Consider the following 27,071-nt stretch of genomic DNA (forward strand, 5'->3'; position numbering starts at 1 on the left):
TCATATAATGTTAATAGCATAAATGTTTAAATAAAATGACCTATAATAAATCAAAAGAGATAATATTTAATGATTTTATTGTATTTAAATGCTTACAATAAATATACACTCAATACACGGTCTCTCATACCTTCCCATGACTAAGATTCATATCACAGTCCGTAGACAAACTAAATAGACTTCTCACTATTAGCAGCTTTACATTTTACTTGGTTAGACGTTCAGATTCTTAAAATGTATTATTATACAAATCTCAGGAAATGACAGTACAGATACAATTAATAATTCTTAAAATCATTTTGTATTCAACCAGTGGCGAATTTACCAGCAGCTGAGCTGATTTTTGAGATGTTAAATTAGGCGGACCTTTTTTTTGTTACATCAATAATTTAAAAAACTATTTCTGTATTCTGATGTCCTACAACTTTTCATTATTAAGTGCCATTCATCAGTAAATTATTAAGGGGGGGGCACCCCTTAAACCATTCTAAAAGCAATGGTGAAAATTTAACAGCGTCACCCATGAAAATATGTAAATCCACCACTGCAAAAGACTTACTTGCATTAAATAGATTAAACATTCATTTTTTACATAAAATAGTTTACCATGAATTGATACATACATGAAAAAATACGATTAAATTTATTATTGATAATAATGACAATAGTCAAATGTACATTATATAAATGCTATAATAAAATGGATGTATTACTGAATAAAATTAGTAAAATATTGTGCGATTATCTAACTTTTTAAAGTAAAAAATTACAATAATCATTATAAATAATAGATGCCTTAATAAGATGCCTTATCACATAATATACAGTTTAATTTCATACATCTAAATCTATTTTTTCTTAAACATATTGCGTCTGTGTAGTTATTTTTAATAGTCCAGTATATTTCAAAAACTCAATGTAAAATGGTGTTAGAAAACGCTTAGTGCGTTACACAAAGTCAAATATAGCAAAATAAATAAATTAAATGTATAATAACACGAATATTTTCGTATACTTACTACAATTTACAAAAGATAATAGTTTCAGTTATTTTTTAAAATGAGTAATGACTAGTGTTTGCACTGATAGATATTATTTGGAAACAATAAATATGTATCTCAAAACTGTGTCAAACCTACTAAAAAAATAAACATACAAAATGTATTAGTTCCTTTTTTATAGTCCTATATTTATATACCTATCAATTTTCATAGTGCCTTGGATATTAATGCTGATTAACTGGTACACTTAAAAGCCATAAATAAGAAATAGAACAGAAAAGAATGTATCAAATAACATTAATTGTAGAGAGCACTGCAGAACACAAATTGATAATTGTTGTTATATTAATTTTAATGTATATTTTATTATATTCTAATAGTATTAATGATATAAGAAAGTGAATATACAAATGTCAAAATTTTATAGATTCATATGACAGCTACTACATATTTAATGTGCAACAACTATGAAATAGGAAAGATGAATAAAATGCAGATCTTATGATTAATCTTTTAGAATATTTATTGTAAGTTTTGTAATGTAATGTTCAAAATTGCAATATATTATCGATATATTTAAATAATAAACTATATGGGACTAGCAACTATAATTGTGTATAAACGTTATATATTATATAAATATGCACTGTGAAGTAGAATCAAGGAGAGCAAAAATAGTTATCATATTTTTGTGAAATTAAAAAAATCTAGTGACAGTATTATAATGTAGACATTGGAAAAATTACGTGCCATGTACACATTTATATCAGATTTTAGTATCTTTTTTTATACAAAATACTGTTATGTTTACGTCTCGTAGGAGCCACACTATTAACAGTACATTTAGTTTCATCAGTAACATAGAAAATTTACAAATGTAGATGTTGCTACATTAATGTAAGAAGAATTATACGTATTGGTATTCTTTGAAACATCGTGATAGCTATGATTTATGTATTCCATGTTTCTAATAAAATATTTCAGACCATTCTATAGAAAAAATAAATACAAAAATATTTTACATAATAACTAATATTATAATAATTACTAATGTTGTGGCTGTCTCGAAGATCATTTACGTATTATACATTCGGAAAGAAAATAAACCAAAATATGAAAACATTCTAAAATCAAATCTGCGCAGGAAATTATAGCTTTAGGGCGGCCACAACTAAATGTCCATACTGTAGAAATGATAAAAAAGCGGGATGTTACATTCCACATATGTTCACAGACGTCTCGGCATATAGTGTCTTAACACTAACTTCTCTTTTCCTCAAAGTTAAAAAATGTACATTATAAATAAATTTTAATAAAGTAACTTATAGCCGCACTAGGTCCATAACGTCAGTGTCGGGTGGTACTGTGGAGGGTCGGAAGTATCTGAAAAAATATAATTTAATATAAATAGTTACTCAGCATATAATTGTAAATTTAATATTTATAGACGCAAAAGTCGTTCCCGTACCTGGTTAATATTGCTAATGCTGACTGCATATTAAATGGATATTATTTGTATTTAATTCAAAGATTCAATGTAGGTATAACCCTAGTAAAAATTAATTGTTGAAACAATAATCTTATAATTGTTTATTATTATACCTGGCAAGTCTGTAGTAGAGGCGTACACGGGCGGCGCGCGCGTCGTCGTCGTGGGTGTGTGCGTCGTCGTCGCAGTCGTCGCCCACGTCCCACGTGTGTACGCCGCCGTCCGCCCCCGGGCCTTCCGCCCCAGCCACCGCCTCCTCGAACGGCACTGGCGCAGGCAAAAACGAGTCGTCCGCGCCTAGCACCTGGTGTGGTACCATATAAACAGTTAAATAACATAAAAAAAACAACTTTCCGGTATATTTCGCGTATAGCAGAGTAGGTAATGGGAATCTAGTGTTAAAATATTTTATTATTTATTATCTGTCACAATACGTATTAAATGGTGGAATTCAACGTTGTGCAATGAAAATAATTCATTCTCGTGAGTGACATTCAAATTCACAACTATCGCAGTCAGCAGCTGTATCACCGTTCCACTACAGCAGTATTCACAATCAATGAAAAATGTTGTACAATATAGAAGTTGTAAGACCCAAAACGATAGCGTCTAAACGCAAATGCAATGATAATAATCGTCCGGTAATATAAATTCGGTATTGTTGAAAATGGAATATGATTACTATTGGTAAATATAGATCACATTCAAATATAAGCAAGTATATGACTGACAGCGGCGAGCGCGACGGCGAGGTCCCCCGAGGCGGCGGGGTCCCGCTGCGCGCGTCTCCTGCGCACAAGCCCGCGCGTGCGTCTTGCGCTCAGCGCCACGCCGCCTCCCTCCGGCGCCTGAGCTGCGCCGCCCGCGAACAGCACCGTAGCCAACTTCTGGAAGTGCTTCACCTGCAACGTACAGATATTTTAGATTTACTATACTATATATATACGTCTAAGATACGTATTGCAAGCTTGCTGCCTTGAGCAAATCAAATCTGGGCCAAGGCACTGGTTACTAAGGATCCGAAGGTGAAAACCTCCGAGAGGAAATATAACCGAGAGAATATACCATCAGATGACCCTTACGAACAAAGGCAACCGAGTTGCCTTGGTTTTTCCATAAAAAAAAATTATAATACCCCAAGTAGGAATCGAGCCCACAGTTTAAATTACCTGTTCCGGATCTCCATGGTCCATGACCTCTCTCACGTCTCGTCTCAAGTACTCTAATGCGTCGCTGCCCCTGTCCGGGTCCATGGCCAGCTCCCGGTAGTGGGCCTCCCGCAGCGCCGCGCGCGCCTCGCTCAGTGCGCGGTCAACAGGCGCGCGCTGGAGGCGCAGCGACCAGAGGTCGTCGAGGCGGAGGCGCGGGCTGCCGGTAGTGCCGGGGTTACCGCCGAACAGGTAATGGATCTGGTGCATAACGTAAATCTTATTGAGATACTTTTTTTTAGAACACATATAAAAAAATATTTAAACTAAGTGCAGATTAACACTTTAAAAATGTTAATATATTGAACAATTCCCAGAGACGCAGATTCAAGTCCTGCGACGTTGAAAACTATTATACGAATTTTAAAAATATTTTACACACTTTACCTATTATTACCTGGCTAAAATATATCATACCTTTCTCACAGGATCATAAACCAACTGATGAGCGAATCTCGGTCTTGGTTCATTTGGCGCCACACTCCCGTTACGGTACACACAGGTCCAAGACCGACGTCGCAAGGAGAACACCCATAGTGTGTTGTAAACACGTTTGTCCTTTTCTTTGCTCATACCCTGCAACAAATATGTACTTGTAGTAGCTTAAGTTTTACACTATTATAAATATTATCATAAATATGCGTTACAAATTAACTTTGCTTGTAAGTTAATAAAGCATATTTTTCATACAATTTTAGAAAAATAGGTCGAATTAAGTTACATTCATATTTTATAGATGAAAAGTGACAGGGGTAATCAAACGATAAATAGAAACAGAAACGTTTTCAAATTGATCGGTTGGACACAATGTATGAGCCATACCTAGTAGAGGGGAGTGGGGAAGCCTCCTGCCCTCTTCTGTGTCCCCACTATACAGCCCCACCATCAACGGCTTTTCCCCTTTTCTCGTCAACCGACTCAGCACATCCCCCTCCCCCAGCACAGGTACATAGTTTCAAACGCTTGACTCACCGACAACACATATATCTCGTCCGTGTCGGGGTCCAGCGTGGCCCGCTGCGTGAACCCCTGCGGAGGCGGTGCGCGCGGGGACGCCGAGCACATCGCGTGCGCGAGACCGCCCTCCCCTTCGTCCTCCCCCTCTCCCGAGCACTCCCACCACCACAGGTCGACTAGTTGCTCCTTGTTGCGTTGTCCGGCGAACATGTAGAGGCGGCGTTGTACCTGTGTGAACATTTTTTATTATGTATTCATCTTTTTGCAGTATCCCGCATATAACCGAATTAATTAATAAAAATCAGCCTTACGCTGTATCTCGCGCACAGCAGGGCAGGCATGAACCTAGTGTTAAGTCTCCGTTCCTTACTTTCTGCCGAATTCTGGAGGCATTGCGTGTTGAGTGGCAGAACTCAACGCCGCGCTTTGCCTCGATACCAGAGCGAAGAAATGGAAATATAAACGTAAATAAATATTTCACTTCCTCGAGTGGGGATCGAACCCACAACCGTCGCGTTACAGTCATCTTTGTGCCGCTGCGACACGACGGCCTCTTATTAAATTATTAAAACCTCTAATAAAAAGAGAACATGCTTGTTTTATACACCAACCGGATGGAACAGCATGGAGTGCGAGACGCGCGGTTGCGGCGCGTGCAGTTCATGCTTGTCGGCCAGCAGCAGCTGCCACGTGTTGCTGCGCGCGTAGTACGCGTACAGACCCGAGTACTGCGGGTGGACGAGCTCCGACCTGGGATATTTATACTTATAGGGAAATGGTTTTAACGAAACTGAAGATGGAATCAGAGTTTTTAAATTTTGTTTATCAGAGTCTTAAATGAAGTCGGACTTGGAATCTGATCTCATAAAATTAAACATATAATCTTTTTTGTACTTATAATATTTTCTTCCAAATAATCGAACAAATTAACACTTATGAAAACCATAGATATGTTTAATTTAAAAAGATTTTCAAAACGATACTAACATAAGCTCACTTTATACATAAAAATATCAACTGTCTATTAACATAAAGGTGGTCACACTGGCAGAAAACTAATTACTCACGTATTAGCCGGCAATACTCTCCCCCCAAATACGTATATAGTCTGGGTATCGGCGTCCATGCACATCTGGTGGTCGAACACGAGGCGCGGGCCGCCCGCCGCCGCCGTGTCCGCGCACAACAGCGACCACGCGCCCGCGCGCACGCTGTACGTGTACAAGTCGCTCTGGAACGATACTTGCTATTAGAGCGGAGAAGACAGCGTACCGTACATACGTACCGTGTTGAATGGCGGAACTCGACACACCACTCAGTGTTATTATCTGAGCGAGGAAATGAAAATAACTCATTTCTTCGAGTGGAAATCGAACCCATAATTTTAGTTCTTGTTGAGAAAAGCTGTTAACTTTATTTTTATGTGATTTTTTTTATAAAATATTTTTATATAATAGAAATTTTTTTTATATAATAAAAATTATTTTTTTATATAATAGAAAAAAATAACAAATATCAATAAGCATATTATAAAGAATTACTTTTTATGCCAAATTAAAAAAATCGTAATTCTTTGGGAACGCCATAATTAAAGAACAGAACTTAACAGTACTTTATTCTACAGAATATTATGTTTTTATTTTATCAGGGCAACACAATAAAAAGTCAACTCACATTCATATTACTAGGCACCCGTTGAGCGTTGTCCAAATATCGCCCCAAAGTGTACAAACATTCATTGACCGGGTCGAATACCATTTTGTGGCAGGACCGAGGCGATGGCCCGTTTACGAGACTACTGTGTCTACAGAGTAGCGTCCACCTCTCTGCGGTTGTGTCGAAACTCCACAGGTCATCTAGGTCTCCTGTACCGTCCCAACCACCGAATAGGTATAATGTACCTAAAGATATTAGAATATTTAGTACCTACTACATACTCTCTACCCACCGCCCGAAAATTAAAGATATTACATGTTGAGTACGCAACTCAATACCGCGGTATGTCTTGTTGCCGGAGTGAGAAAATATAGATAACTCATTCCCAAAAAGAAGAATCGATCGCGTTTTAGTTTAGTTTAGTTACACGCTGTGCTACTACACCACGACATCAATTACTTAAATTTAAATTTGTAACTGTTAATTTTTATATTTTTAAGCAATACACGCAAATTTGACTACGCAAAATGAGAATATATAACGGGCAAATATTTTTTTTCTTATTCAATTTTTTTTGGAGTTTTCTTATTGTTTAATTACAAATACAAATTAATATTTTACTTAATATACAATAAACATCAAATATATAAACATAATAAGTATACATACCTGTATTAGGATCCACTACTAGTTGATGTCCACCCCTCGGACCTGGTCTATTGGAGCAACTGCTGTTACATGATGAATAACAATCTGTTGAGTCACCGTTTACCGCCAACTCCTAATAAAATATTTAAAAAAAAAAAATTGTACGATAATTAAACTCCATTAAGTTGTTTATTAACAATTTTTTGTAGCTTCACCTATATAATATGGAAGCGTCTGCGCTCCTTTTACGGGAACAGCATATAAGGTAAAATATTTCAAACCCATACCTAAAAAAAATTAAGTGTTAGGATTTTTTTTTTATTTCACAATTTTATTCATACTGTATTATGTGTGACGCAGTTACGAATAGATACCAATAACGTAAACACCTACTACTACAAAAAATACTATTGCAATCTGCCTTACGATGGCAATCTGCCAAAGGGATATCTCCCGAACTAAAAACAATTAAATTTCTACCGGCATATCTAATTTTAATAATAGTAGTGTAGTAGTGTTCGTTTCATTCAATAGCCCAGTCCATCCAAATTCCATTCCATAGTCCTAGTTTAGAGTTCCACATTTTCCATATTTCTTACGCATTAACCGGCGACCATCCCTGGGCAATTACCTGTGGTTACCCAGAGATATATCTCGGCTGATGCGTCACAGAGAAACATAATAATAATAAAGTTTAATCTCAATTAGCACACGTGAGGTCAGCAGCGCGGGGCCTTAGATTGGCAGGAATCACACACACACACAATCACAAGGTCACAGCAATATCTGTATTCTACTGCTTATTGAGGTTTATAGAATTGCTATGACATAATATACTAATCGAAGACATCTTCAGAAAATAAAAGAAAAGAATTCTTACCGGCATATCAGCTTGAGGTTCCCTATCAGCACACGCGAGGTCAACGGCACGGGGCCTTGGATTGGCGGGTAGAGGGTCACAGCACAACCTGTCTTCTACTGCTTGGGAACATCCACATAGCTGCCGCCACTGAGGTGTATAGGGTTGCCATGACATGTACCAGTCGAGTTCACCATCTGTTAGACAATTAAATACAGTCACAAACAACAAATACAGTGTGAAGTTGAAAATAATAAGCAGCCAACTTACCTTTAGCAGCTTCATCAAATATCTCTTCAGCAAGCTTATAATCTCCTTCTTCAACCAGCGCATCCCACAAACGAGTCTGTACGGGCCCCTCCAATTGAACCCCACTCTCCCGTGATAAAGCTTCAAACGCATCTTTGTATCTCCGCCGCCGTAAATGTTTTAACAGTATTCGGACTGCTTCTTCTTCTTTTCGCTATAAGTACATAATAGTTAACTAAAATTATATGGTTTTTTCTTTTTTCGTATGCAATCTATGTGTATAAGAAAATTGTAACTGATTGCTGTCTGTATGTATATATAAAAGAAAATCTAAAATTTGAGCCATTTATAAATGTAGCAGACTTTTATCAGTGTAGTAGTATCAATGTTGTACCAAAACAATTAATTTTTAAGTTTTCGTCTATTTGTGTTTGTGCACACTAATCTCATAAATGGTTTAATTGATATAAATACAGTTTTTACTATTGTATTTTAGCAAACTTCGATTCCCCTAACATTTACGCCCAATGTTAATAACCAATCCTAATCCAAAAATTGCTACCATAGATTGAAATAGACAGAGATGGAGGTAGGCATGCAGGTTAGTGATTGGATAGATATGTCGGACAGTACGAGATAGACGTTAACTGGAGATAGGAGATACATTATTAATATTGGGCGTTAGTGTTCGTTTTAACTGTTCATGGGTAAAAAAGTTATATCAATATTAAGTATTTTGTTTTATAAAATTGTTACAAAAAATATATTGAACTGACTAAAATTTTAATTTTAAATTTATGGATATTTTCTTTAATAAGATAGCAATATAAATAGAATGGTTCACTAGGTGTTTTCCCACAAAATATGAGGGTACAGGGGAATATATATTTAAATTTATCTTATATTATACAATATATTGATCCCTGTCTGTGATAAAATACAATATATGATGGAGTCTCTTGAGTGGGTTCTCTCTGTTAACACTATAAAATAATTAGTAAATATACTAAGGGGGTTGCTCATCACATTAGTATGCATTAAAAACTGTGAAACTTCTATTTGTCCAAGGTAGCAATTAACTTAACTTACATTTTTGTTCTGAATCACTGAAGACATCTTTCACTAACCATTTGTTGAAATGTACTGGCATTTTTTTAAAACTAAGTTTAGTATTAACCCTTTTTACTACAATAATTAGTTTCATTAAGTAATTAAAGAAGTTTAAATAATTATTAATAACATATATATTTAGATAATTAGAATCAAAACATTAATTAAAACATTTCTTTTAATTATCTGTACAATAATAATTAATCATTACGAGCAAGCCCTTTAGTATACTTAGCAATTATTTTATAATACTTTTTTTTTCTTATAGTTGATACTTAAGGCTATACTAATAGCTGAGCTTGAGGGTTAGATCCCTCAGAGGAATGAATTATTTTAGCTTCCTCACCCTGGCAAGAAAATAATGTTTTGTTGAGTTTCACCATTCAATGTCTAAAATTTGTTCAGGAAGTGGAGAATAGAGCATCTTGAGACTAAGTTTGCTTGTCTTCCCTACTAAATGCAGAATAAAGCATGAAACTAAAATAAAATGTTATATTATTTGATAGAATACATACCAAATTAATTGTGTCCAATGCAGAGTTCACTAAGCCTTCTTGATTCTTCCCTTGTAATTCAATATACCATATTGTATAGTTATATGCTGGTCCCCAAGACTGAAGAGGTACAATTTTAATATATCTCACAGGTAAATATAGCCCTTCTGTTGTTCTGTGTCTCAATGTAAACATTTCAGCGGTACTATCTTTCTTTAAGCCACTGCAAATTGCATATGTAAATTGAAATAAAAAAGTTTTATAAATAAACATTATTATGATTGGAACATCACTAAGAATATTCTTGGTAGTAAGTTCATTTAAGTTTTGTAAAGTATATTTAATTTAAATAAGCACAACAGTATGTGTGTTCTCTGTAATGTTCCAACAATACCATCATTTTACTATCCCTTGGAACAATATATTTTTAAAAGGATGGAAAGTGAAATAATATTATAATTATCTTTCTGTAACAAAACAAAGTGAGATGTGAGTGAAAATAGGTGATGTGAAGGTAAATTTCATTCGGGTTGCAGAGTGCACTCTAAAATTATTTCGAGAGATATTTTGGGTGTGAAAATAATGCTCTAAGCCAGAATGTCAGTAATACAAAGGTTTTGGCATTTGAAAAGAAATTAATAAATGACAGAATGCAGGATCAAATTGCGCAATGTCAGCATAGTTTCACATTTGGTTGGACGCTGTTATACAGCACCAAATATTGATAGTATGAGTGATGAACATATAATGGTAATGAGATAAAAAGAGATAGGAGCATAAAAACCTTAATGACATTGGACAAGGCGAAAGAGGCACAGTACAGTCTCTGCTGTACTGTGAAGCTAAAAAAACCTAAATAAGAGAATGACAAAATGTGCTTCCACCCTGGGCCACCCACACCCATCTTATCCTAATGTTATTACTAATTTATAATGTATCAAAAGTTTTATTAAATTACTTGTTTGATGTTAGCTAAACTTAGAATAATATATGATACTTACGCAGTTAATAGCAGTGACAGGTTTTCTTCATCAGTTCCTCCAAAGATTTGAAATTTTTTTAAATCACTTACATGGGATTTAATATATTTGCCAAATTTTATCGACTCTACAATAGATATTGACTGCAATTTTATCATTATAAACTGGTTGGATGTGGTACTGTCTGTAAACCACCTAGATAATTGATCTGTTGGATTGTTTGTCATGATATTTCTGAAATTAATAAAGAACGAAAGCAAAATAAGATTAGAAATATATAAATTAAGAATGTATTTGATATACAAATCATTGAAAATTAAATCACTTTATTATCACATTAATATAAACAGCATTATTTATGAAATCCCGGTTTTACGTGAAATAAAATATTTACGTAATGTTAAACTTACTCAGGCACATAGTTTGCGGAATAACTTGAGTATTTATGTATTGTATAGCTTAGCTTAACACTTTCGTATTTGGTATCCATCTTTAAATATAGAAATTATAAATGTGTTACAATTTTTAATTTTTAGCCCTAAAACACAAACACTACACAAATCACAGGTGAAAATGACATTATTTTTGACAGACGGCAAACTGACAGTTGTTATTTTTTTACGTGTCCGCAGAAAAGCTACGGACTTAACAATAATTACTAATTCTCTTGTATAATAAAAGTATATATCCATAACTTAGACGATTAACTAACGACTAATATAATAAAATAATAAGATGTTGAGATTATCATTATTAATTTACCCAAGTGGCATACAAAAATTATAATTATTGTTATTTTAAATGTTATTCTTTGAAAGGTTTTTTTGGTACCTTTTTCAATTCAATTTAGTAACAACCATTAATTAATATTAGAAACATATAGATTTCGTTTTTAAAACAATAATGTATTTTATTTGGTTTTGTACATATGTAGATGTTAGACAGTTTTTAAAAAATATTAATTGTTGCGTGTATATAAATATGAACAATAGATCACATCATATAACATTCACTTTAATTATCCTTGAACCTATTGTACAGAAACATGTATAGTTACATATAGCATAAATTAATCTTTGTAATTTGTAAACATAGAACTTAATATTTATAACACGTTGCATACCGTTTGTAGTATAAGTTAATCATGATTTCCTTGAAATGTATATTATGTGTAATATTTCTTATAAATACTGCTAAAATTCAAAGTTCTGCAGTGGAAGACTGTATTCATTTTGAAACTTGGGATATAAAACATCTTCCAAATCTAATAAAAGCCATTATACCAGAATTAGAAGGAAAAAAGAAAGGTGAAGCTGGTAGAATTGCAATTGTTGGTGGGTCTACTGAATATACTGGTGCTCCTTATTTTGCAGCTATATCTAGTTTAAAGGTACTCGTCAAATGATTTAAGTTGCTGAACGTTGTTTATTGTGATAATTGAAATCTTATATTTTTTATTTAAGGTTGGAGCAGATCTTAGTTTTGTTATTACTACAGCAGGTGCTGCGCCGGTAATAAAATCATATAGCCCTGATTTAATTGTCATTCCACATACTTCTATAAATATTACTTCTATATTACATAGTAAAGATGTAGTGGTCTTAGGGCCTGGTTTGGGTAGAACGCCCGAAGCGTTAAACTTAGCATACAATGTAATTAATACATGTAAAGAAATACGAAAACCGTTAGTGATCGATGCTGATGGCCTGTATGCCATTTATAAAAACGCAACAATCTTAAAAGATTATCCTAGCCCTGGAGCAATATTAACTCCCAATAAAGCAGAAATTCAAAGGCTTAAACCAGCAATTCCTGAGAACTCTACACCCTGGTATCAATATTGGGGCAATTATGTAACAGTATTGGAAAAAGGTCAAACAGACCACTATCATTCAAGTCAAGGAAATTTTGATTGGTCTTTAAATGTAACTGGTTCAGGACGACGTGCAGGTGGTCAAGGTGATATCTTATCTGGCGCTCTTGGAACATTTTTAAATTGGGGACTTAAATCTAACTTTTGTGTCAAAGAGCACACTGTTGCATTAGCTCACAGCATTTCCACCTATGCAGCTGCAAAGTTTACAAGGACTTGTAACTTTAAGGCATATGCAAAACATGGGCGCAGCATGATTGCTTCAGATATGTTAAATGAAATTCATTCAGCTTATGATGAACTTTTTACATAAATAAATATAGAAATGTGTTGGTTTCATTATATTCGCGAAATTTAAAATCCACGAATTTATTATATTTTCGACCTTGAAAATTATGTTACTGGCTAGATCCTTATCTAATGTTTAGTATTCGTAAAAACTGTGATTACGGCCTAACTAACTTGCCTGGCCATGTTTTTCCCTTGGAAACTTTTTTATATTTTATTATTAGTTTTAAAGTAAAAATAATGCCAAAACAAGACTAACTCACATTTTATCCTAACTATATTAGTAATAAAACGTATAAAAAATTGGACGTAGCGGGATTTGAACCTGCGCCTCTTGGAAAACGTCCAAGCGCTCTGACCATCGTTCTCTTCAAGTTACAACATATAGAGATGTTAACTACATAATTAAGTTGTAATAAGCGTATTAGAGTAGCTTGAACAGAACGTATGGCTTAGCGGTCAGAGCGCTTGGAGCTATCCACAAATTTCAGTTCTTTATCTAATAGTAAAATCTCCGTAATAATATTTACTGTAGCATTGTAAATAAAAATATATGGAACTAGAATATAAATATTATAGCCCGCTTATACGTTTGTGAAGGTTTGCTAAGCTTCTACAAATGTTAACGTCTTGTTTGTCGTGGTTTGTGATAGCTTGTCGCTGACCTGGACCAATGTTGGTTTTTCAAAGGGGATTTGGTCAAAGAGAATTTGTGGCAAAGTGCAAACGTTTGCGAGGTGTTTACATATTTGGCGTTGCAGTTTATGAGCGTTTGCCGAGCCATCATAAGCGTTAAGCGTATAAAGTTATAAACTATAAACCACGTATTACACATTACATTCGTTTAGAAATATTTTCTTAATATATTATAAAATAGTTTTATTTTGAATTTTAATCTCTGTTTATTTATTTATGTATTATATACTTTAATAATTTACCCCTGTTTAAAAACACACCACTTTATGACATAAACATTAAGACAAAGACAAAGTTTACGTCCTTACCCTACTTATAAATTATAATTCATTTCATGTGTCAACTATTCTTGTTTCTGAACGCACCGAAACTAAATGAAATTTTTCTTATCAAAATATTCGCAGCAATGTTATTTTAATTGTTCCTTTCAATGAAATCTTGATTACGAGATAAAATCTCCAACACGATGGAGGATGAAATTGATGAATGCGTTCGAAAAAAGATCCAATGGCCACAGCTGCCAGGAAATATAAAAAAGGTATTTCATTGTTTTGAGTTGTTACGTGTTTATTTTCACCAAATATTGCGTGAATGTAAACAATATATTTTATATTTTAAATGAAATTAACTTTATAAATTGTACACTTATTTTTATTTGAATGATTTATGATCTATGTATTTCAAAACTTTCCAATGTTTTTCAATGCATTTGAATACCACTAAAATTATTACATTTTCACAGTCACTTAATGAATCTGCTAAGGAATATGAAAGATATATTTTCGAGTTTAGTATCAAAAACCAGTTACGATACAGAGGAAGCCTTGGTAAGACCACCTTTAATCAAAATATGAGATAGATTTTATTTATTTATATATTTTTTTTGTTCATTTAAAAGAAATGAACATTGGTAACAGTAATTTAAATATTTGGAATTGTTTTATAATTATTATTATAATAGATAATATTAATTTTCATATATTTTTATATTAGTAAGGACCGTTAGAAAAGATGAAAGGAAATATTATGAAGCATTAATACAAAACAGTATACAACGGCTTATGCTTTATCCATATCACCTTGCTGATATGATTGTTAAAGGTAAAAATGTTTTGTTGAATTCAAAATAACTATATTGTAGATTTACAATGGGAACTGCTTTAACGCTGGAGATTCTGAACCTCTGTTTCAACATATACAACAACTAGCAATGCTGGTACTTAGTATTATGAAAATATTTTATTTATTATTTAAAATATCTCTATAATATACATGGCTACTCGGTTCTCTCTGTACTAATTATATATGTACATTCTACAAAATTAATCAACTTTCAAAAATTTACTTATATTGAAAGCAAAGATATTCAGTATAGAATAACAAACCTTAGCATTATCTGTTGATTCAAAAAATTATATATTGTTAAGTACTGATAAAAGACACGAGTGGTGGTGGACTGGTGTGTTATTAAGTGCACAGAGTGATCATGCACTAGTACTAGTGCATTATTGCAAATAGTATGGGTAATGCATGGTCATGAGTAGGTTAAACATTCATGTAAATTTACAACATTGAAACAGTGACTAGAGTAACCTAACATTTTACTAAAAAATCAATAAGGGCAGTTAGAATTATGTATGTGACTTGGGGATTTATATAATTCCAACTAAATTCTGAATTAACTTGGCATTAATGGGATTAAAATAAAAAGTTAATAGTCTAAGATTTCTTATAAATACAAACTTAATTTTTTATTTATTTTTAGGACTCAGGATAACACCTTTTATATATTATATTGAAGTTGTTGCTTTATTGATTGAGATGGAAAAGAGCTATGACACAATGCCAAACTTCACAGCGGCTGACTGTAAGTTATATAATTATGTTTTTCTTTAATAATAATATGCATATTTAAATATTTCTAGTGCTATTCTACATAGAAAAATATTTGTAGAAAATGTATATTTTGATATAAATAGCAGGATTTGAAACTGCACCACCCCAAGAGCTCTCTGGGTATTATTTGCTAGCTTTAGACATATTGACACACTTTATTCTTCATCAAATGCAATTTTTTTTTAAAGCATCAAAATAAATTATTCTCTTGAGTAGGAGTACTCACAACAAACAAGCGTGCATTTTTAGTCAGTCGCTACGTCACTGCCACCCCAATAATGTTTAATTTTTTTTACATTTTCATATATCTAGTCATTAGCTAAAATAATGTATCAAAAACTATAGTAAGTTATAGTTGTAATATATCGGTATATATTTTATTTTATTTTTTTATTTATTTTATCTTCACAGGCCTCCGTCTACTAGGCATAGGGCGTAATGAATATCTAGAGTTAGTAGCTAAAGCGAGATCTCTCGGACGACGGGGGCGGTCTCGGGCAATCCGTTCCTTATTACCCCGAGTGCCCCTCAATATACCAATGCAGCCGTGGTGGAGGGTGGATCTGGGTTACGTACTAGAGGAAGACGTTAAAGTATGTATAGATCTGTGTTTGTATATTTTTATAGTTTTCTTGTGCTGAGTGTTTGTTCTTATTTTTATATTAATTTATTTAATTTATTAATTATTAACCGATTTTCGTCCTATAATTTTTCTTACCATATATTTATTAAATATTATTTAAGAAAATGTATAAAAGATTTGAAATTCGACGATTTACAGAAACCGTCCATGAACTACCTTAAAAATTTTATACCTTTTCTGAAAAATTTTCCTATCCTTACTGTGGAATAACACTTTATAAATCTTATAAATGACAAAATGTTGAAAATATTTAAATTTGTTGGTAATACCAATTTCTAAAATAACTTAATTAGAATTTAAATAATCTTTTTTTGATGTTATTAATATTTAACAGTTTTATAATAACAGTTATTGCTTATTTTATTAGCCTCTAGGTGAGAATGAGAGAGCAGTAATCGATTTGCTAATTGACCGTGGCTCACAGACAGCAGGCACGCTAGACTATTATATTGTCAAAACACTTTACAGGTATGCATTTTTAATAATGGTTATTCACAAAGAAACTTTAATTTTAACATAAATTCTGTATATTTTATTTATTTATTTCAAATTAAGTAATAAATAAAAGGGATTTTAAGAAGAGTTTTAAAAAAATGTAATGGCAAACTCTTTGTAGAACAGATTTTTTCTATAATAGTACTTAAGATGATGAGTGCATAAAATAACTTAAAAAGCTAAAAAATTGCTTGCACAAAATTTTACAATAGCATTAATAAGAGTCTGTGTATAAAGAGGTAGTTATATACAAAATCCATTATCATTTAGAAGAGAAGATGAAGTTAACTACGTGTTGGGAGGCGGAACTCAACGTTGCGCTTTGTTGTATCAGAGCAATGAAGTAAAAATAATACATTTCTTCGAGTGGGAATGGAGTGGAACCCCCAACTGTAGCATTTACACGCGGACGCTTTGTTCTTATTTAATATACTGTAAATTATCTAAAAGTACCATTTTTTATTTCAGACGAGGCCTAATCTACCTGGATGTGCCCATCACGACAGCAGACAAGGTGTCAGTGCCACCGCTTAAAGGCTTCGTGATGAACCGCATAGCGGGCGACTACTTTGAAACGCTTCTCTACAAAGTGTTTGTATCCATTGACGAACATACTAGTGTTGCTGAACTGGCGAGTGTTTTGCAGGTGGGTTTAAGTTGTTTTGTTTTAAGTCATATTGTATGGAAGTAATTTTATCTTTCTTTGATTTGAGGATTTAAATTTTAGGTGTCTATGGGTGTTTTTTTTAATAAATTTATTTAATATAAAAGTGTTTCTTTATTCTTATCAATTTTTTTATGAACATATGTGATGAAAATGTAAGATATGATATTTGTATAAAATACATATACAGCTTACTTAGCAATGACCATCCAGGTGGAATTCGAGCTGGTCAAACAGGCATTCTAGTTGTACTACCGGCTGGGGTTTGCGCAACATCTGCAGCCGTCATCAAAAAATAAAAAAAAAAATAATTATAAATACATTAAAAACTTATGACAGTAAATTTAAAATATATTTTTCTTATAAAACGTACAAGTAAAGTTTCGTGCCTAGGTGGAATGTGAGCTGGTGAAGCAGGCGGTCTCGCTGTACTGCCGGCTGGGGTTCGCGCAGCACCTTCAGCCGCCGCCGCTCGCCGCGCAGCACCCCACGTGGCGGAACGCTCTCACCGCGCATACACACCAACCGTAAGGAATTGTATAGAATTATATACTACTAACTTATTTAATTATTATATCTTTACTAATATTAAGGAAGGAGTTTGATGGTTGAACGCGCTAATTTCTGGAACTGCTGGTAGAAATTGAAATTTTCACTTTTTTTTTGTATGGTCCATTCCCTCACAGCCTATCTTACATCTCGTTAATCGTGTTGATGTAACCCAACTATACAAAATGTATGTGAATATGTGCGAGCATGTGAATGAAGCAAGAAAATGAGTCGGTAAAAACATAAAAGAATTGTAGGCATCTTGATTTGCGTGGACATGTAAAATTCTTAAAAAATTGGTGGTGGTTGCCTACTCCTCTTATTGCTGCACATTCCTCAAGGTACCTTCTTATAAAATTCCGGATATATGTGTCGGCCGGATGTGCAGTGTCTGTAAGTCACATTAGTTCAGACATGTTTTTAAGGTTTTTTTATTTCATCACTTAAAAGTAAAAAAATATAGGAATATAAAAACATAATACTGGAATGTATTACATCCTATAATTTTTCTTTATTACAGTTATAGACAAATTGCTCCTTTGACGTTTGATCCCCAAGTTGAAGAAGATCTACAAATGGAACCAGTGCTCATCAAAGATATGCCGTCTACATCTAAACAAGTATGCCTGTTATTTTTTAATATATACTGTATGTTTGCACCCAATGCCTCACTTTTACCAAACCAAAGACACAAATATAATTTAAATATTCATTTGAATTCACCCGAGTTACGTTTGTACTCACAACCATCGCGTTTCCAGACATACGCTTTCGTGCACCACAATGACCCCAATTTAACATAATTATTATTTACTTTATTTCAGAAACCTCCTATGGTTGTGCCTGAATATTCCAACAACAATAGTAGTGGACAGAGAGTGGCCGTTCTCTTTGATTCAACACTAGCCGCTTATCTTATGATGGGCAACCTATCACCGGTATGTGTTCCACTTATATTTTATTACATAAAATCTCTATATGTATGTGCTTTTAAAAAAAAAATTGGTTTTAGGATCTCAAAAGTCACGCTGTAACCTTGTTTGAAGTTGGTAAACTGTGTGATGAAAGTTTGGACAGCTTACTTATGGAATTAGATAAGGTATTTGTTTACTTTTATTAATATTTATTATCAATCTATCTGTCCATCCGTCATCCGTCATTCATCTCTGTTATCTATCGCCCAATTTATCGAACAAGGGATTACCTAACCATAATACCAAGAGATTGCCCAACCGATCGGCCAAGCAATTGCCCATTCCATTTACAAAATCGATTAATCAGTGTGAGAAATTCTTACCGCCATTTTTTCAATCCCAACCCGAGGATAAAACATTATTTTTAACATACCATGGTACCATGGTATTGAACAAGTACTAAAAAAACAATAAAATAAGTATTTAACCAGGTAATATTTAACAAGGTCATTTTAATCCAGGTAGCCGGTGACCCAGAGATAGAAGGTGAAGCGCGACGGTACCTAGCGGCGGCCGCGTGCTTGCGTATAGCACTGCGTACGCTGCGCCCACACTTACGCCCGTTAGACTTGCTGCGTTGTGAAGCGCTGCACGCGCTTGACGCGCCCGCTAGAGCCAGGCTGCTGGCTACTAAGTACAGGTGAAATATTTGTTATGTATTGAAATATACTATCCTAAGAGAAGAAGAGGACTAGCACTAGGATTAACTCTTAGATAAACTCTTGGTACCCCTTCAAAGCGTAGCTATATCAGACTCCTATGACCCCTTCCAGACTGGCGCGGTGGATTACAAAAAAAAGTATATACTTACATTATGAATTTATTTACTTAATTCCTTCAACTCAAAAAAGTAGGAAACGGGGTGATCTCACACTAGGTTCCCAGGTTCTCTCTACTGCTGCTTGTGTGAAGCCAAAACTTTGATTGTTTTTTACAAAACAATTTACTTACCAATAATAATAAATAATGTTTTATCATATAAAATATTTGATTGTCCTGCAACAGAGTAGCAATATCAACAGCGCCACTATCTCGCGAAGCACGCGCGGGCGCCGCTGCGGGCGCGCTCCCGCACGTAGGTCCCGCGCCGCCCGAGGCCTCGTCGCCGTGGATGCGGCTTTATCTTTATCACATAGCTGGATACGGACCGCCTACACTGTTGCTTACTAAAGGTATTGAATCAAAATCCAAAATAATAATTCATTCAGAGCGAAGGAATGAAAATATTAATGAATAATAATTCATTCCCTCGCGCGATATCGAACCCACAACCGTCGCGTTATAATCACACCTTTTTACCCCTGTACCATGACGACAGTATGTAGCACTCTGCAATTAGATATTTTGAATAAAATTATTTTACTTTGATATCATTTATACTGAAAGTGCTACTTTAAATGCTTTACTTGTCTGTTCTTGTTACAACTTATCAATGGCGACTTGATTTTTATTCAATTGACACGATCAAAATATAATAACTGTACAAGTAATAAACAAAACTCAAAAATAGTTTATGAAAAAACATATAAACATAGCATTAAGTTTCAATTTTTTATATGTTTTCTGCTAATATATTTTTCTACACTTGGAATTAAACTCAATAACTATTACAAACAAACCATTAAATAAAAATATGTATCCAATTCCAGGCACAGTCCTCCGCGGTATACCGCGCTCGCTTCTCGGTTTCTCCCGCCTCTCAGTGGCATGGTGGGGCGCCGAGTCGGAGTCCGCAGCGCTGCCCGCCGCCGCCGCGCTTGCCGCCGCAAACTCGGCGCTGCGCCGCGGGCCCGTGCTGCTCCAGGCGGCGGGGGTGCGGAGCATGCCCGTGCTGGTGCATCTGGCGTTCCCGCCCAGTGAGATTGATGGTAAGTTGTTTTTTTGTCTCGTTGGCTTGGTTTTATGTGTTGTTGACTTCTATCGTCTCTCAGCTTCGCGGTGGAGTGCGCAGTTCCGAGTTGACGACTGCAGCGTGTTATTTTTTTTTATCAACTTCACGCCATATTCCGCACACACCAGAGTAGGTAGAGGGAATTTTGTGTTAAAACACTCCATTGCCCACTATCAAGTTATTATTAATTTATTTTATTCAAATTATTGTTATGAAGATTTCACATGTACATCCTGTTACAGAGCTACAGTCTCTGTGGCGCAAGCACACCGGCCTCCGGCGGCTACTGCGTCGCTTGCGACTCACGCGCACGGCCGGCTACGTGACGTTGGCCGACATCGGCGTACCCGACTTGGGGTGCGCGCATCCTCCCAACACAGTGCAACTCGGTACGTTGACGTCTCTTTCGCACAACTTCCTCTCGCTATACTTGTCTCTCTCACGCGCATTGCCGATTACGTGTACGACTACGTCACGTTAGTATGTTGTCGTCTCTTCTAATTTTTATGCAGTATTTTCGTGGCCAACTTATAGTTACTTATAAATAACTGTGCAGATTACATTTTATGATTTTCTGTTCTGCAAGCCCAACTTCAGGGCGGCCACAACTCGTCGACCGTACTGTTTAATCTATTTGCTTAAAAAGGTCGTGTTGAAATTCCATGACAATACTTTTATAACCTAGAATCCTCATGAGTTATTCTAAGATAATAACGACAAAATATTAAATGTGCACAAACTCTTAAGTGTGTACTAATTTGTTACTATTCATCTGCTATTTACAAAACTTTACAGAATTCATCCATACCTATATTATAAATTCGAAAGTAACTCTGTCTGTCCGTCTGTCTTCTACACAATCAGGGCCAAACCGCTAATTTAATTGTGATAAAATACTCATATAGAGATACTTGAGGGTCTCGGGATGAACGTAGGATATTTTTTTTCTCATATTTCTAATATTTTCGATATGTTCCAATATATCAAAATCCTTATTAATTTGACATGCAATTTATTACGCCATGTTAATAACAACTGTCGCTATGCGACCGTTGCTAAGCAACGATTTGCAAAGTTTGTTGTTAGAAAACGTCACCCAAAATGAGCTTGCTTAACGCATCTCTCTATTGAAAGCTGAAAATAATTACATAAATATATTTAATAAATATTCGTATAGTTTAAGCGGGCGTAGCCGCGTTCGGGTCCACTAGTAGATTATAAATGTAAAACATTGAAATGGAATGTGCCTTATTTGATTTTCTATGAAAAATCTATCCTAAACTTTGTACAAATGTTAGTTACATTGAAATGCTTTATGTTACATATTTCCTCTTTTTTAGTGACGCCACGAAAGAAAAAAGAAGTGTGTGGAATAGCCAAACCAGTGAGTGACCCATCAATATCATCGACAGATTCTCAAAGAGAAAGTACAGAATACACAAAATCAATACAAAGTAGGCTACAATCACCCATAGAGTCCCATTTCGCTATCACCCCTACCACAGAAAGCAAAACCAGTTCACCAGCCAATGGCTTCACAAGTGTCGAAAGCGGACAACTATTATGCGAGGAATTAGATAGTCTAAACGTTACCAACAAAAGTAACGATACTCACGAAAGTAAAGAATCTATCGCTAGCGACGATTTCGTACCTATACATTCCACAGCCAGTATTGAGAATTTGAAAGAGAAACATTCCAGTAAGGAATCAATTATAGATGAATTGGTTTCAATACACTCGCCTATTACAAGTGATAAAAAGATGGAGGCCCAACTAAATGATTTATTAAGTCCTGCTGAAGAAACTATATCAATGTTTACGCAATTAACGGACAAACTGACAGAGATTACGGCGGAGGGTGATAGTGGTGTTGACACCGCCCATAATTATTCTGATGATGAAACTTGTAAACCGGAGGTATGTTTAATTACTATTCAATTAACGGAATAAGCCAGTATGGGAAATAATAAGGAAATTTAAAATTATTTATTTTACACCACTGACAATATGCATTTTTATTTGCTTATTTTCTCCATTTTGTACAAGATCTTAATTTTAATATTATATTATAAATCCATTATAAAATTTACACAATTATATTTCATTTTAAAAATTATCATATTTTCTGAAATTCCAGAAATGGACAGTCTTAGATCTCCAATTTGGCATTCCACTGTTTGATGAAGATTTATGCGAGAAAGTATGTAGAAGCATCGTAGAGAGGATAGCGAAGCCTGAATTGTAAGTTTTCTGTTAATACACAGCATCAAGCAGACAGTATGTAGTCAGAAAACCTATGTTGAGTGTTGGAACTCAACACCGCACTTTGTCGTCTTTCCAGGACAGAGTGGTAATCGAAACCACAACCGTCGCGTTTAAGGTTAAACGCTGTGACACGACGGCCTCGGAATTTCCTCTATTTTTAAATATTTTTTTCCTTGAGTAAATTTGCATTTTTGTAACCGAGTTGAAAAAGGAGAAGATTCTCAATTTGATTGGTATATTTATTGTGTATGATCAGCGATTACGTCGAGATTTCTGAAGCGATTTCAATTATTCCTTATTTATTCAATGCGGAATAATTGCTCTTTGGTCCCATATATTTTTTTTAATTTAATTTTACTTACAGGTTAGAAAAAGTAAAAGAGGATAATGAATTCGTAAGATCAGATGTGCTTAAATTTGTTTCACAGTGTCAGGTAAATATAATATTTTAATATTTATTTAAGCTTCATGCTGTATCCTGTGAATAGACGCATAGAAATTAGTATTAAGACTCGCCATTTCCCTCTTTCCGCCCAATTTTCGAGACATTGCATATTTGAGTAGCGAACGCCGCGACTCGCCGGTTTACCGCTAAAAAATCTATCCCCCGAGTGGAAATCGAACTCACAACCTTCGCATTTACAGGTTTATGAATAGTATATTAATGTTTTTGTTCGTAAAAAATTTTTTTATTGGATTTCTAAGCTATTATAATTTTTATTGTATTTTAGTATTATCCTGGTGAAGATATGGGTATAGTGAAACGCGGTACACTAGTACCTCTGCCGAGAAAGAACTTGGTATTTGAAAATGGTAAAATTAGTGAATGGAATGGAAAATGAAAACAACGTTTATTAATTTTAATAGATTTTGTTTGTATATAAGAATTTTTGGGTGGGTGTTGTAGGGCCTCAGTAGGTTTTTTTTTTTCATATATTGAATCTAATATTGACTTGCTTCTTTCAAGAATCTATGCTCGTTTGAAAACATAATCCATATTTTATATTATATTTTGGATAAAGCAGATGTATCAAGTAACTTTTTACTTTTCCTTTGGCTATATTAAAAATTGAGAAGTGACAAGTTTTATGGTAATAATTAAATCGGTATTTAAATTATATTTTGAGATATTCCATGATTTTATTACTTCATGACATTAAATGTCAATTTCCATTGTGTCATTATAGTTATGCGTTGTGCATAGTTTAGTGCAAAATATAAGAAATAGAAATTATTTATGAAATTAATTAATATATATGTAATGTTATATGAAAATATAACAAAGATTAATTTAAAAGCTATTTTTACTTACTTTAATTCTATCAATATAAACATCTTCAATATGTGTAGTTGCAATATAACATTGACTTTGTTTTCATACATTTTTATTTTACTGTTATAGTTTAAATGTAGTAATTTAGAAAATATTATAATATATTCTCATGTTTAGTTTTAAATTATGATCTATTTGTCATGAAAGGTTGTTGAATTGTATCGAAATGCCATATAAACAAAATAAATAAACTATAGTCAAATATTTTTTTAGACTTGTTCTTAACCATAGATTAAAATAAATAGGTAATGATCAGTTATATTCATATAAAATATTTATAAGACACTAATTGATGTCAGTGGTTTTACAGTATTATGTCTTCTTATCTTTATATACTAACCATACAAAAAATTATGTTCCGAATATTTTTATAAATATTTCATTCATATTTTTTTTATATATTGTACTTATTTATGTTAATGAAGGTAATATATTACTTTTTTAATTTCGTAATTGTAGTTGTTTATATTTAATATAATGTACTAACTGAAGTGGTAATAATAATTTAATGTTATAAAGCTGAAGAATTTATTTGGCTGAATACACTAATCTCAGGAACTACTGTTTCGATTAAAGAAATATTTTTAAATAGCCCATCAAACAATTAATTCTATACGTTACAAAAGTTTGTTCGACCAATAAGAGTGGAATACAATATAAGTAGATATATTCCTTTTGTTACGCAGACGAAGTTGTGCGCGTCAGTTGTAGTTAAAAGATATTTTCACAGTAAGTATAGCAACATTTTGTCATGAAAAGCTTCTGTCCGTCCATGTTACATTTTTTTTCGATTTTTGTTAATTTACACCTGAAGTTATGTATATCAGTGATGTTTGTCTATTTTATAGCAATAATTATATTTCCAATAACTTAATCTGCTGGTCATACAAATTTTTATTTCATAGCCAAAGTTATAGGATAACTAGGGTCACATTACTAAACTAGTTGCCATTATACATTATTGTTTATTGATATAATATAACAATAACAATTGTAGTAATAAATAAATTGTAAATATTACAAGTGTGTTTCATTTTTATAGTTTTAATGAAATACATTAATATGTGTTTTGTTTTCAGTATCACACTGTATCCCCCCATTCTACCCTATGGCAGAAGTGTTTTAAAAACTCGGTTCCGCACTTTCTGCCGAATTTTCGAGATATTGCGTGTTGATGAAGCTCATCGCTGCCCCTTGTTGTCTTGATCAGAGTGAGGAAATGAAAATATTAATAAATAATAATTCATGAGTGGAGATAGAACACGCAGTCGCGTTTATAATTATACGCTTATGCTACTACGCCACGACGGCTTCAATTGTGTCAGATGGTGTGTTGTTTTGTTATTTTTGAAATTACTTTAAATAAATCTGAAAGAATAAATATTGAATATAAATGGAGTGACCCACTCACTTACCTTGTCATTTTCATAAAAAAATACACAAATCATAATTTAAAACTTTTCTTTTACGTTAAAATTTAAATTTCAAAAATATTTCACGCCCATCAAATTCAAATTCAAAATATTCTTTATTCAAATAGGCAATTATTATAAGCACTTTTGAATCATCGAATGAACATATGAACAAAAGGCTACCACCGGTTCGGAAGGCAGTTCTGCTGAGAAGAGCCGGCAAGAAACTCAACAGTTGCTCTTTTCAAAATCAAAGGTACAATCTATTACATTTGCTGGCAGCTATCCTGCATTACATTCAATAGACATTTATTCCATACGTGTTTATCCTCTAAATATTCTTGAACAGTGTAATAAGCTTTACTTGTTAGAATTTTTTTTACAGATATTTAAAATTTTGGTAGTCACAAACTAAGAATACACTGCGGAATTTTATTATATACACTTATACACAGAGGGTGTCCAGACTAATATCTGTCCGATATTGGTTTGTGGGCATACGGGTACGCGACCCCGGATCCTCGAGCCGCCACTCTTATATCCTCATCCAGTCCGTAAGAATGGTGTCCCCCCCCTCTCCTCCTTCCTTAGCTCCCTCCTTCCTTTTCCTATCCTACCCTTCTATTTTCCTCTCCCTTCGGTTTTCCCCACACAGGGGTTTGGAGGTCAGACGGCAGTCGCTCCACGAAAACCAATAACAGCCACAATATGGAACGAACCAACAACAGACTGGGTACGGCTAGGGCGTCGCCGCGAAACGACGCGCAGGCACATCGCCCTACACCTGCGACAAGTGGGCGAGGGCTACCGTGTCAAGTACGGGCACGGTTAAAGACGCAAGTACCCAGAAGGAAACTCCGCTTTGCAACGTGGAATATTGGCTCTCTAACCGGACGATGCAGGGAACTCGCAGATGTACTCATGAGACGTCGGGTCCAGTGTGCTTTCCTCCAGGAAACTCGCTGGAAGGGCAATAAGTCCCGTAACATCGGACAGGGTTACCGGCTTATATACACTGGGTCACCTTCGGGTAGAAACGGTGTAGCGGTAGTGCTATCTGAAGAGCTACAGAATGGGCTCCTTGAAGTTGACCGTCGCTCCGACCGCTTGATGCGAGTGAGGGTACTGATTGAGGGCGTTATCACAAACTTAATCAGTGCCTATGCTCCCCAGGCGGGATGTAGCGCGGCCGAAAAGGAGACATTCTGGGAGCAGTATGAAGGGGTGCTACTTGCTGTGCCGTCTACCGAAGTGGTCTTAGTTGGGGGGGACTTGAACGGGCACGTCGGTAAGGCTGCTGAGCCGTATGAACGTGTTCACGGGGGTTTTGGGCACGGTCTTCGCAATACAGAGGGAGAAAACATTCTGAGAACCTGTATTGCGTCTGATCTGGCCGTCGTGAATACGTTCTTCCAAAAGAATTCTCAGCACCTTATCACG

At 34.5% G+C, this 27,071-nt stretch overlaps 3 protein-coding genes across 3 annotated transcripts; 2 read left to right on the forward strand and 1 right to left on the reverse strand.

Annotated features, from left to right (window-relative positions):
* Window positions 1-48: 48 nt before the first annotated feature.
* muskelin (muskelin 1) lies at window positions 49-11,243 on the reverse strand. Its single transcript, XM_085197450.1, has 15 exons — window positions 11,062-11,243; window positions 10,673-10,885; window positions 9,693-9,894; window positions 8,089-8,281; window positions 7,840-8,015; window positions 6,981-7,092; window positions 6,330-6,556; window positions 5,723-5,886; window positions 5,267-5,405; window positions 4,671-4,883; window positions 4,116-4,274; window positions 3,660-3,899; window positions 3,222-3,392; window positions 2,604-2,794; window positions 49-2,384 (listed from the first exon to the last, which is right to left on the reverse strand). Exons 1-15 carry the CDS (start codon window positions 11,139-11,141, stop codon window positions 2,324-2,326), a joined length of 2,541 nt encoding a protein of 846 aa, XP_085053576.1. The 5' UTR covers window positions 11,142-11,243; the 3' UTR covers window positions 49-2,323.
* A 386-nt stretch (window positions 11,244-11,629) lies between these two features.
* Window positions 11,630-12,850, forward strand: LOC146532211 (ATP-dependent (S)-NAD(P)H-hydrate dehydratase-like). The gene is made up of 2 exons (XM_085197453.1): window positions 11,630-12,041; window positions 12,115-12,850. The coding sequence occupies exons 1-2, from the start codon at window positions 11,796-11,798 to the stop codon at window positions 12,835-12,837; spliced, it is 969 nt and encodes a 322-aa protein (XP_085053579.1). The 5' UTR covers window positions 11,630-11,795; the 3' UTR covers window positions 12,838-12,850.
* A 990-nt stretch (window positions 12,851-13,840) lies between these two features.
* On the forward strand, window positions 13,841-25,242 carry LOC146532212 (protein FAM91A1). Its single transcript, XM_085197454.1, has 19 exons — window positions 13,841-14,046; window positions 14,251-14,335; window positions 14,502-14,609; window positions 15,274-15,375; window positions 15,816-15,997; window positions 16,415-16,515; window positions 17,011-17,188; window positions 17,600-17,733; window positions 18,276-18,375; window positions 18,580-18,693; window positions 18,768-18,854; window positions 19,191-19,369; window positions 19,735-19,901; window positions 20,379-20,597; window positions 20,863-21,009; window positions 21,961-22,538; window positions 22,759-22,862; window positions 23,251-23,320; window positions 23,618-25,242. Exons 1-19 carry the CDS (start codon window positions 13,975-13,977, stop codon window positions 23,726-23,728), a joined length of 2,838 nt encoding a protein of 945 aa, XP_085053580.1. The 5' UTR covers window positions 13,841-13,974; the 3' UTR covers window positions 23,729-25,242.
* Window positions 25,243-27,071: the final 1,829 nt, after the last annotated feature.

This window comes from Heliconius melpomene, chromosome 14 (assembly GCF_056956725.1).
Source record: "Heliconius melpomene rosina isolate 202511_hmr_F chromosome 14, ASM5695672v1, whole genome shotgun sequence".
Lineage (NCBI taxonomy): Eukaryota > Metazoa > Arthropoda > Insecta > Lepidoptera > Nymphalidae > Heliconius > Heliconius melpomene.